Source organism: Fistularia commersonii, chromosome 34 (genome assembly GCF_037954325.1).
Source record: "Fistularia commersonii isolate RoL2024-O1a breed Wild chromosome 34, RoL_Fcom_v1.0, whole genome shotgun sequence".
Classification (NCBI taxonomy): domain Eukaryota; kingdom Metazoa; phylum Chordata; class Actinopteri; order Syngnathiformes; family Fistulariidae; genus Fistularia; species Fistularia commersonii.
In genome coordinates this window covers 11,120,336-11,132,061 of record NC_141317.1, presented here as the reverse complement: position 1 = coordinate 11,132,061, position 11,726 = coordinate 11,120,336, and the positions used below count along the sequence as shown (strand labels likewise).

The window sequence follows — 11,726 nt, the reverse complement described above, 5'->3', positions numbered from 1 at the left end:
TCACTCTGTCTTAAATACATCCAGAGGACGTGGGCAAAGCATATCTCTGGGCAGATTCTTCCGAAAAAAAAACAAACAACAAAACATGTCAAAAACCATATTCAAATCAGTGGAGTGAATTTGCGCAATCAGAAAATTGATGGTTGCGACAAACCTTTTATCAGGGCAGGATAGCCCCCTTTTCTCTCATGGAAGCAGCTACATCGATCTGGCCATAAAAAAAGGAAAGTTCTAAAAATGAGATGAGGGATCCATCTTTCCGGTTCATTTCAGGCCAACAGGACGATTCGACCGATTCAGCTGCGCAAATGTTTGATGGCCTTCAGGTGATTTTTGGGCAGCGGGTGTGGAGTTCAAACATCACCTCTGACGATCGACCGCTGGACTCATAGATGGGCACGACGTCAAGCGCCGGCCGGGATCTTCACAGCTGAAGAAGCCGATGGCCGCGGAGCCCTAACAGAACCTCACAGACGATACGTGGAACCTGATGTTTGAACGGAGATTGACTCTCTGACTCTTTCTACACGTTGAGAAAAGAAAGGGATCTGAACAAAGCCCCGGAATTCAGAAATATGGTCGTCTGAAAGATTGCTAGTTATATTTAATCACCTGATCCGGAGCCTCTATTCCATAATATCAGAGTCAGTTACATAAAAGGATTAGCGAAGGTCCTGTTTGCTCACATTCCTCCAGCGCCACTTTCTCACCACCGCTATTTATGATGTCTCCTGGCAATATGGCACCTCACCTGGTTGTGCACGTGTGTGTCAGTGTGTTTGTGTGTGTGTGTGTGTGTGTGTGTGTGCGTGTGTGTGTGTCAGTGAAAAGCAGACAGACTCTGTGCTCATAAATTGTTTTTTTATTCTTGTCCTCCAATGAATTTAAATTAACAAACATCTGAGGTTATTTGTCAACATGCATATCCTCCAGCGGACGTGCATCGTAATAGAACAGTTTTGTCCACACATAAACACACACACACACACACACACACACACACACATACACACACACTCACACACTCACACACTACATAATGCAGATAAACATGCACCAAACATGGTGGGCTACATCTTGTTAGAATTGAGAACATACACTGAAATAGACATCGATACATGTGGTGGAACTCTGATTCCATCATCAAAGGGAACATGGACAGTCATTCAGTTTGATCAGGAGCAGCTTTGAGCTGAAGCACATTAAATACATGATATTTCACATTCACATAGATTCACATTGTCCCCGTCAGACGCACCAATAAATAGTTCAGGACACAAAGGTGATTACGTACTTTTTACAACAGTCAAACATTCTGCGAAGACTCCAACCCCATCTCTTCACTCACTCGTCCTTTTCTTCGGAGGGGGGGGGTCTCTCCTCCTAAAAGCAGAGGTGGATTTAGAAACCAAGGCAGCTTGATGTTTATCTGACTCTTGATCGGACACAGGTTGACCATTTGTGGATGAATCGACCCGCAAACTCCAGTCGGGAGTGCTCTCAGCTGTACCTAGCTGGTCCAGGCCATGCTGATGAGATCCGAAGTTCCATCTTCATCGGGAGACAGGAGAGCCCTCCGCCTGCGACCTCCACCGCCGCAGCTCTGAAAGACAGAGACTCGGGTTTAAGTCAAACCCCGGGGTCAAGCCGGGCACAGGGTACCGTGGCCGGGAGGCCGAGCGGGTCAGGGACTCGTACCGGCACACAGCTGTGGCTCTCCTTGATGCAGAGCTGCACCTGGCAGTGAAGGTAAACATCTTCCCTGTCGTTGTTGAACTGAAGCATGTTGAAGGAGAAGTAGCTGGAGGTCCCCTGCCCGTTGCTCTGCAGCTCCACGGTGGGGTCGGCAGAGTTCGCGCAGCTGTTTGCAAACAGAGGACGGCGGTGAGAGTTTGATCGGAGCTCGAGGTTCTGGAGGGACCCGCGGGTTCTCGGTCGCTCTCTTACCCCTCGGTAATGAGGTCGTACTTCTGGCCCGCATCTTCCAGTGGCTCGCTGGTCACCCAGCAGTGGTCGACCACCACGGCCACGATGTTCTCATCCAGCCCGTCCGTCTCAAGCCCCACCCAGATCTTCTGGTTCAGCTGGACTTCAGTGCTCGATTCAACTGCTTTACTGCGGCTTGCGTCCGTGTAGGCTGTCATAGTCAGGTTGTATTCCCAAGCCCCTTTGGCCACGTGGTGAATGACGGAGCTGTGGGGCGGGAACGCACACACACAGACACACGCACACACACACTTTAGACACACAGACTAAACCCCCCCTGAGGCTCCAGCAGAAGCACAATGTGGCCCCTCTTACTTGTCTTTGATTTTGAAGGACACACTGTCTTCATCTGACTGAGATTGGCAGCAGGAGAACTCAATTTGTACATCGTCATGGCGCGTGATGTTCGAGGAGCTGGGCGATAGCTGGATGGTGTTCTTGTAGTTCACGTGGGTGCCATTGGCCTGCAAGGGCAAATGGATTCACGGTGTAACTGAAGACGCTCCGTGACTTACCGCCAAACCGCCAAACAAGGAGCTTCACACAGCACCACCGGGGTACATTTTGAGGAATTAAGTGGTTCATGAACAGAAATATCAAACACCACAAGGCCGGAGAGACCTACCGTGATCTCCGCTCCGCAGGTGTATTGGCCGTCGAAGCTGAAGATGATCATGTGGGTTTCCGGATTCTCCTGGCCTCTGCAGGTCTCATCGTTGAGGTGAAGATCAGACAGCTTTATACCTCTTTCCGCCAGAAGACAACTGGCCAGGCTGATGGAGACGGTGCTCCCGTCGCAAGTCGTCACTCCTCCTGAAGGTCACCGTCATGTGGGAAAAAGGCTCTTTTCAAATTGGATCTCGCTTTCCAGCCCTGGCAAAGTGCGTCCGAGTCGGCCGACGTACCGAACGGGTCCAAGGAGGCGAGCGTGGAGGCGTAGATGGCCCGGCAGTAACACGCCGATTCCCCTCCCAATGTCTGGGCGCAGAACTCATCCTGGACGCAGGCTCGGTCCTCACACGCCGCCTGGTGGGAGGCTAGGTGGAAAAATAGACACGTATGTCAGGAGAATAGCAAAACTGGAAGACGAGCATCTCTTTCTGTGGGACGTTCAAACGCCTCCGAGCTGAAACAGTTCCTCAGTTGCAGGATGAAAATTCAGCAGGAGCAGATGTTGACAATGTTGGTTTTCCATGACCTACTAACACTGGATCTTCTCCAGCTATTGGGAAGCGGAACTTTGACTGGAGAAAACGTCCAGAACGTCATGGTGAACCAAGTGCTCTCATCTCAGAAACTACTTCATATACGTCATGATTTTATCGTTGCATGAGTTCTGTTAAAAACCCATCGCCACAACCATAGTCTGTAAATTGAAGGCACGATGATTCATACAGCAGCCGAAGCTTGACCTCCAGCCTTCCAGTGCGTCTCCGACATGCAGGGCGCAGAGTCGGGCGTAGTCCTCCAGGAAGCGGCAGTCCCAGCCGTCCACGCTGGGGTAGCTGCACAGAGTGTTTTTGCAAGCGTCGATGAAGGCCTCGGGGTCAAGGAAGCTGTGACAGCCGGTGAAGGGCGCGGCCCTCAGGAGATTACACCTGTTGCACCGTCGGAGACGAAGAAAAGAACCACAGTGAATCGCCGCTCGGGTCGGACCTTTTCACACAGCGGGAATTCCACGGCCGCTTACCGCTCGGTGGCTGCGCCGCAGTCGATGGTGACGTTGTCTGACTCGACGTAGATCGCGTCACACCTAGGAGCCAAAGAGCACAAGGTCAGACGTGTTACCTCGTTCTTAACTGTCCACACACAGTCCGAGGGGCGGCAGCTTCTGGGGGCTCTTACCCTGGAGAACTGTCCTCGGTCATCAGAGAGTCTGCGAAGGCGGACGAGTCCCCGCACAAACCCAGCATAACAGTGTCCTCCCCTGGGTAAATTAGATCAAGGAGGTCAGTCAGCGAAGGACCGCTGTCAGTCAGTCACACCTGGAGTAAAGGCTGGACAAGTAGCAGCTGGAGCAGGGTCAGGGTTAGGCTTTGTGGAACTTTAACTCTGAGCACTACAAGCTGCTTTGTACACGTCTAAGGCCCGCCCGGAGGACTCTGTCCTCAAACCGAGAGGTTCAATGTTTGGAGGTCATCTCTGCCTATGAGTCGTTCTCTACCTTCCAATCTGATCTGGACGGAGTCGCCATCAAAGAAGATGTAGACGTAGATGTCGTCATCGAGCAATATATGAACGGTGATTCCCGTATCGTCCTTGGAGAGCTCCGCGCCCTCCATCAGCTGAGTAGAACTGTCCAGAACCTCTGTGTCGTTCAACTGCACCAGCGGACACAAAGACAGGACATCTGCAGTTGTGATGTTCATTCATTGTCATTCGGACTCAAGGGCAAGGTAACCAATCCCAGATGCCGTTGGGCAAGGGGCAGGGCTTAACCTGGACCGGTTGCAAGTTGATCACATTCTTTATCTTTGCAGAACCTGTCCTCATCCTAGCGGAATCAGAGCTTCCTCTAGGACGAGAGTCGGAAACATCGTCCCACCCCGACCTCCAAAAGAAAAAACTCCTGTCCCAAGAGTTGAGTTGTTAAATCTTACCAGAACCCTTCGCTCAGGTCCCAGGTGGATATCCGTCCCGCCCCTCGTCACAGTCACCGTTTCCACAAAGCTGACATCACGACGGCGCCGTTCCCGGAAAGTAGCGGCCACTCTGAAGTTTGTCACGGAGTCGAGGGATATCAGCTCATACGCACAGCGGTCGGGAACTTCGGTCACGGTGCCTTTGAAATCCACGATGGAGGAGCCGGATACCGAGCAGCTTCTGTACGGGACGCACCTGAAGAAGACGGACAGAGAACGCCTTTCTCAGAGGGTGGAGATCGGTTTCAGGTCAGGACCGATGTCAGCCAGGGGGTCTTCGAAAGCCCCGACAGTTTTTTGGCGAACGTGTCTGAGTCACATGTGGACAGTATGTGTCGTCGTCGCTGCAAAAATAATTACCAGTTGTCGCCTCGACAACGCTCCATGGCGCCGCAGCCAGTGACGTTCATCTCTGAGGTGATGCTGCAGGTCAGAGTGGAACAGGATTCTGGATCTTGTACCTCTGATCCAGGTGCATAAACAAACCCTGAAAGACGAATGGGTCCTTTTAGCGGGCAAGCATTTGGAGATGTTGTGGTTGGTTTAAAGATCTGCACGACCCCAAACAGGATCTACAAACCTGCATATGAACACCCGCTGAGGTCAAAGAAGGAGGAGGTCAGGTTGTCACCACTCAGGTTACGCAGCTCCAGAATGGTGCCATTCCCCTGGACGGCGATGGTCTGGAGGTGCAAACAGCAGTGATAAGTGAAGGTCAGCAGGTTCTCGCTCATCTGCTCAAGTGTAGTAATGCATCAACCATCGACCTTCTCATGACCCGTAGGTTTTACTCACTTCCTCTCCGTCGTCGGCAGAGATTCCTGAGAAATGGAAACCCGTTTGTCGGCCAAAGCTGTACAGTGCGTAGGACGCCTGTCAGAAGGTTAAGGAGAATTATGAAATGCCCGTCAAGAGGTTTAGAAAATTTTCTTCAGATCTCCACGTACATCGTCGTCTACGGAGAGCTTGACGGCGCACTTGGGAGGACCTTCCATGCGGGAAAGGCTCCCCTTTATGTCATCGATATCAGTGACGTCAGTTTCGATGGTCAGCTGACCGTAGGGCTCGTCGAAGGAGGCCCCGAGGATGCAGTTGTCGGAAGCGGCGGAGCTGTAATAGTCGTCGAAACAGATGGCAAATTTTCCATCGGGGAAGCTCACCTGTAAACAGAAGAGTACAGGGTCACCTCGGTCAGCCGGGTCTCCGTCAGACCGCCGCCGAGCTCGGATCGATCTACTCACAAACATTTGCTGGTAGGTCTGGCCATAGAAGGCGATGGGACAGGAGCTGATGTCCAGCACTCTGGGTCCAGCGAAGTCTTCAGAGCCCGAACCCTCAAAGTCATCTCCCACCTGGGCCACAGCGCCTGGAAGCACGAAACGTGAACATCCTGCGGAGGGAAGGTCAGGGTTCCCTGCCCGTCTGCTCATGCGGGCCAACGGGGCGTCTCGTCGTCACGCAGGAGCACTGACAACAACCCGCTTGCCGGTCAGTCCTGGTCCAGGTTGGCACTGACGGCAGGGTCAGGCTTTTTGACCGCTTTGTTTGAAAGCAGAGTGACTTGGGACCCCGCTGAGATATCCCCATGGTCAGTGAATAATTAGCACAAACAAACTTTTCCAGCTCCTCTTTCTTCTGTAACTTGGAGTGTTTTTTCTGCAGACGCAAACCCTCTTCAAGGGTTTTCTGTAAGTCGTAAATCCCGCAAATCCGACATCTTACCTGGCAGGAGGCAGAGGGGCAGCAGGTAGATCAGGAGGTGGAGCGTTGCCATGAAAGCCTGAAGGAGTCCAAAGCAGAAAGTCTTGGTGCTTCTCAAACTACAAAAAAAAACAAAAAAAAAAAAAAAAAAAACGTTTTTCATCATCGATTCCTGCCTGCGTAACAGGTCGGAAATCTTTCCTCCACAAAAAGTGGGCGAACGTATTTGCTCTTGGACTTGTCCTATAAACCTCACAAAGACACGGAATCCTATTCGAAGGCTTTTGGTTGGCTTCGTTCTAAAAGGTTCAGTTTGAGCCTCCAGGTCGGGCCGATGAACTGTACTCACCTGGATGCTGAACGGAGGCGTGAGGCTGCGGCTGTGGATGGCAGTGTGAATACAGGGTGGGTTCAACCAACTTTTTATGGCCGCCTTTGAGCTCGCTTGAGAGGAAGGAGGCGGGACCAGTTGAGTTCAGAGATGACAGTTCCTTTTAAATGCTTGAAAAGGACAAGCTATCAATAGTTACTGTGAGACTCAAAGACAACAGAAGGCATTTCCAGTCATCAAGAAAGAATGCTGGCAGAGGCAGCGTAATTGTTATCTCATAATTCAATGTGTGTGTGCCAAAAATGTCCTATTGTGACAAGTGCAATATCTGACGTCAGAAACACACACTGCTCAAACAAATAGAACACACCCCAGATCTGAACAAAATTTTCCTATTGAAGACTTTGTTCTTTACAGAGTTGAATGTGCGGACAACAAAATCAGACAAAGATCAATGGAAATCAAATCTATTAAGCCATGGAGGTCTGGATTTGGAGTCACACAAAAATAAAGTGGAAAAACAATATAGGCTGATGCAACTCTGTTATGTCCTTAAAACAAGTCAAAATGAGGCTCAGTAGTGTGTGTGTGTGACCTCCACATGCCTGTGCGACCTCCGTGCAATGCCTGGACATGCTCCCGATTAGGTGGTGGATGGTCTCTTGAGGGATCTCCACCCAGACCTTGACTAAAGCATCTCCCAACTCCTAGACCGTATGTGCTGCAACGCGGTGTTGCTGGATGGAGCGAGACCTGATGTGCTCAGTTGGTTTCAGGTCTGGGGAACAGGCGGGCCAGTCCAAAGTATCAATGCCTTCATCCTGCAGGAACTGCTGACACTCTCCAGCCGCATGAGGTCTAGCGCTGTCTTGCACTAGAAGTAACCCAGGGCCAATTGGGCCATCATATGGTCTCAAAGGGGGTTGGAGTATCTCATATCGGTACCTAATGGTAGTCAGGCTACCTCTGGTGAGCACACGGAGGGCTGTGCGGCCCCCCAAAGAAATGCCACCCCGCTCCATCACTGACCCAATGCCAAACCGCTCTCACTGGTGGATGTTACAGGCAGCAGAACATTCTCCAAAGACGCAGAACACACACATGCACAGAAAACATTCATTGCTTGCTAACATGCAGACTCTGGCCAATCACCCCATCACTATGGGATCAAGGCAGCTTCCCCAAGTTTGTCGAACGGTCTTGTGTAGCCGACCGGATCTTCACAGAGGTTCTTCAGTTACAACAGCTGCGGCGTTCTGTGTAGGCACGTCTGATAGAACTGAAGAACCGTCTCAGAAAAGTGGCGAACGGTCTTTAGAATGGAACAATTCCACCGTTTCGATTTGACAACAAACGAGAACCTGAAAGACTGAGAACTTTCACAGACTCAAGGTCGAGTCCAGTTCAGATGGACTTGGGGTCCGGAACCAGATGGAAGCGGAGCCTGGAGGACTGAACACCTTCACAGACGTTTACGTCAATCAGTGATATTTGAGGAACTTCCCAGAGTAGGTTTTGACCATAACATCACCTTGAAGTGAAAATGTTCTGGAGGACAAGAACTGCTGAGATGAAGGTCTATTATTAGTGATAGAACTATGTAGTTGAGTAACCTCAGCAGGTTATATAATGTGGATTGTCACTCATCCATGGTTTATGAATATAAAATGTTATTTTGATTGCGCATTCCGGCCTCTGAAGCAGGAATTTGTTTGCACAGCCAAGATGTAAGACATGTATTGTTGGCTGAATCACAGAGGACATAACTGGGACCCAACAGGAAAATCAAGATGCGTCAGGCAGCATCGTGACGCCTCAGATAACCCTCGGTATCAGCGTGGCTCACATGTCTTCCTCTTTGTCCGCATGTGCCCTAAAACTATCTGATGCTTCACAGAGCGTAGGAGCGTCTTCGCCGATGTCTTGAGCCTCTTTGGCCTCACTTTCTCAAACATGACAAAAACCACAAAATGAAATGCCCACTCTGAAACGTCCTCATTGGGGAGGACAGAAGACACTGTGGGCCTGAGCTGTCCGCGGTGGCCATGTGGAAGTGCAACGTGAAGGCAAGGCTTCAAGGCCCAGGAGGCCAAAAGCTCTGATAAAACCTCAGGAGGCCAAAACAGCAATATTAGGTTTCCTGTCGATCCCCAGCTCAGAGCAGCGGCCTCTGGGTTTGCCCAGCTTAGAAGATTCTGGAGGAGGAAAAGGCCTCTCCTCTTCTGAGGTCAGAGTTTTTGGGACAATAAATGACTGAAGGTAAGGGAGGTTCACCATCGGGACGCGTCGGAGAAGAATGACGCTCCACCACATACGACTGCCAAAGGCAGCATCTGCTCACAACCGGGATCGGGACCTGGAGCTGCTGGTGTATCCTCAGCTGAGACATTAGGTGAAAACACCGGTGGAGTTTGGAGAGCCAAAATGTCACATGACCTCACCCCAGGGGAGCAGCACCTGTCGCCAGCTGCTCCCCAAGTCCGGCAGAAGATCTCCACAGAAGCACAGTGCATCGTTTAAAAGAGGCAAATAAGGAGAAAGCTGTGAAGACCCTGAAGGAGCAAGCATTCAGTGGAGAGAGGAGGTTCCAGGTCTGAATCCTGACCCGGCTTCGAGCGGAGACGACAGGAGTGGAAGCGACAGCGGGAGGTTTGATCTTCGACCGGACCCCCGAAGCGGCTGCCTAAAACACGGAGGAAGTGTTTGCCCACGCCTCGAGGATCCTGGTCAGCGGCCACTCGGTGGAACATCTCACTCCCGGCGGTCACATGAAAGCTGTTTTCTGCAAAGACAAAATAAAAGGAGCTGACAGAAGAACAGAAGAAGCCGACGCAGCCTCGCCGCTCGGGGCCTCCGAAGCGGAGCATTCCTGCTGTGGCAGGTGGACTCCTTTCTTTTCCCGAAGATGTTTCTCATCTTCTGAGAAGGTACTTGGGTTCGAGTGTTCGCCGGGCCGCGGGTGTTTGATGGACGGCAGGTTGTGGGCGCAGGCGGATGCGGAGTTCAAACATCACCTCTGATGTTCCACCCCTGAACTCACTGACAGGCACGACGTCAAGCGCCGGCCGGGACCTTCACGGCCAGAACCTCGCAGAAGATTCCTGGAACCCGATGTTTGAGCGGAGATTGACTCGCTGAACTTTTCTACACTTTGAGAAAAGAAAGGGATCGGAGCAAAGCCCCGGGATTCGGAAATATGGTCGTCTGAAAGATTGCTAGTTATATTTAATCGCCTGATCCGGAGCCTCCATTCCACAATATCAGAGTCAGTTACATAAAAGGATTAGTGAAGGTCCTGTTTGCTCACATTCCTCCAGCGCCACTTTCTCACCACAGCTATTTATGATGTCTCCTGGCAATATGGCACCTCACCTGGTTGTGCATGTGTGTGTGTGTGTGTGTGTGTGTGTGTGTGTGATATTCCCTTATTCTCTGACTTATCTGGACAGACAGGCAGATGAACAGGTGAATCTCAGACTGTTCAAATCCATTTTCACCTAAAACCCCTTCAGAAGAACAAAGAGCTCAAAGTTGTGAACGTTGAAGAAGAAACACACTTAGGGAACCAAAGAGGATTTGAAACACTGAACACTTTGGAGACACTTTGGAGACACTTTGGAGACACCAACACAAAGAGTGTTGAAAGCCAAAGTGGAGAAGGATCCTGAAGCCCTGAGATCCAGAGGAACCCGGGATGGATGACGGAAACAGTTTTCTGCTTCCAGCTTAGCTTCGGGGTCTGGAGAATAGCTTCGGCGGCGCAGAATTCTTACAGGGACCTAAATGAGTTGTAATCAAAGATGAACCGGTTTTTCAAAATCAAATTCGGATAAAATGTGACTCTGTGCTCCACCCTCTGAGGAATGTATCTGGAAGGTTTCCACCGGTTACATAAAATGAGTGAGACTGGTTTTCAATGATTACGTCTTGGACGGGGAAAGGCTGCGTGACACCTGCCTCTGGTGCCCGAGGCGCCGGCAACACAACCAGAAGAAAACACATGGACAGGAACGCCCGGGGCAGAAGGTTGACTGGATTCAAGATGAGACTCTGTGTGTGTGTGTTAGTGTGTATGTATGTGTGTTAGTGTGTGTGTGTGTGTGTGTGTGTGTGTGGTGTGTTAGTGTGTATGTATGTGTGTGAGTGTGTGTGTGTGTGTGTGTGTGTGTGGTGTGTGTGTGTGTGTGTGGTGTGTTAGTGTGTATGTATGTGTGTGAGTGTGTGTGTGTGTGTGTGGTGTGTGTGTGTGTGTGTGGTGTGTTAGTGTGTATGTATGTGTGTGTGTGTGTGTGTGTGTGTGTGTGTGTGTGTGTGTGTGTGAGTGTGTGTGTGTGTGTGTGTGTGTGTGTATGTGTTTGTGTGTGTGTGTGAGTGTGTGTGTGTGGTGTGTTAGTGTGTATGTATGTGTGTGAGTGTGTGTGTGTGTGTGTGTGTGTGTGGTGTGTGTGTGTCTGGCGTGTGTGTGGTGTGTGGTGTGTGTGTGTCTGGTGTGTGTGTGGTGTGGCTGTGTGTGTGTGTGTGTGTGAGAGATCCTCACAGGAGTAGTGAGTGACACGTGAGCGCCCCACGTTAATCAGAAGAACAGCCTTCACCGTCACTGCACAGTAAGATGGTGAAGCCCTGGATGCTCCCACAGACAGGAGTGGGAAGTCCTGGTCCGCGTGATCAGCGATCAGAAGAACTCCAAGCACCCCGTCAGGAGGACTGGACCACCGATCGTGAAGTCTTAGTCCGGAAGAGCTCAGCTCCAGATACGACGAACCATCTGCGGCTCGACGCTCGGACTCAAAAATCCTCCACCTGGTCAGAAAGCAGGAAGTCACCCTCAGCTGACGGTTCGGGTTCGGACGCCTCCAACTCCGGCCCCGAATGAACCTGAACTGATGCCGATATCAAGGAGAACGCCAGTCTCCAAGGCAGAAGCCTCGCAAAGCAAAGCAAAGCAGCAACTTTACTACAAATCTCCCGTTTGATTCTACATCTAAAATCAAAAATATAAATCCAAATGTTAATCTTAATCTAAAACGTAAAACTCAATCTAAAATCTCATCGTGAATCTAAAAATC

The 11,726-nt window shown here is 50.7% G+C and overlaps 1 protein-coding gene across 2 annotated transcripts; it reads right to left on the bottom strand.

Annotated features, from left to right (window-relative positions):
* Positions 1-844: 844 nt before the first annotated feature.
* Positions 845-6,856, bottom strand: LOC147214624 (alpha-tectorin-like). 2 transcript variants are annotated; one of them, XM_086141966.1, is made up of 19 exons: positions 6,679-6,856; positions 6,351-6,448; positions 5,870-5,994; positions 5,576-5,788; positions 5,424-5,501; positions 5,209-5,311; positions 4,989-5,115; positions 4,587-4,824; positions 4,151-4,307; positions 3,832-3,913; positions 3,677-3,739; positions 3,382-3,584; positions 2,892-3,023; positions 2,612-2,799; positions 2,302-2,450; positions 1,948-2,193; positions 1,699-1,861; positions 1,511-1,603; positions 845-1,383 (listed from the first exon to the last, which is right to left on the bottom strand). In XM_086141966.1, exons 2-18 carry the CDS (start codon positions 6,400-6,402, stop codon positions 1,511-1,513), a joined length of 2,412 nt encoding a protein of 803 aa, XP_085998092.1. In that variant the 5' UTR covers positions 6,403-6,448; positions 6,679-6,856; the 3' UTR covers positions 845-1,383. The 2 variants fall into 2 exon arrangements, with proteins under 2 accessions (XP_085998092.1, XP_085998093.1); XM_086141967.1 differs by having other exon boundaries at positions 6,351-6,408.
* Between the last annotated feature and the right edge of the window lie 4,870 nt (positions 6,857-11,726).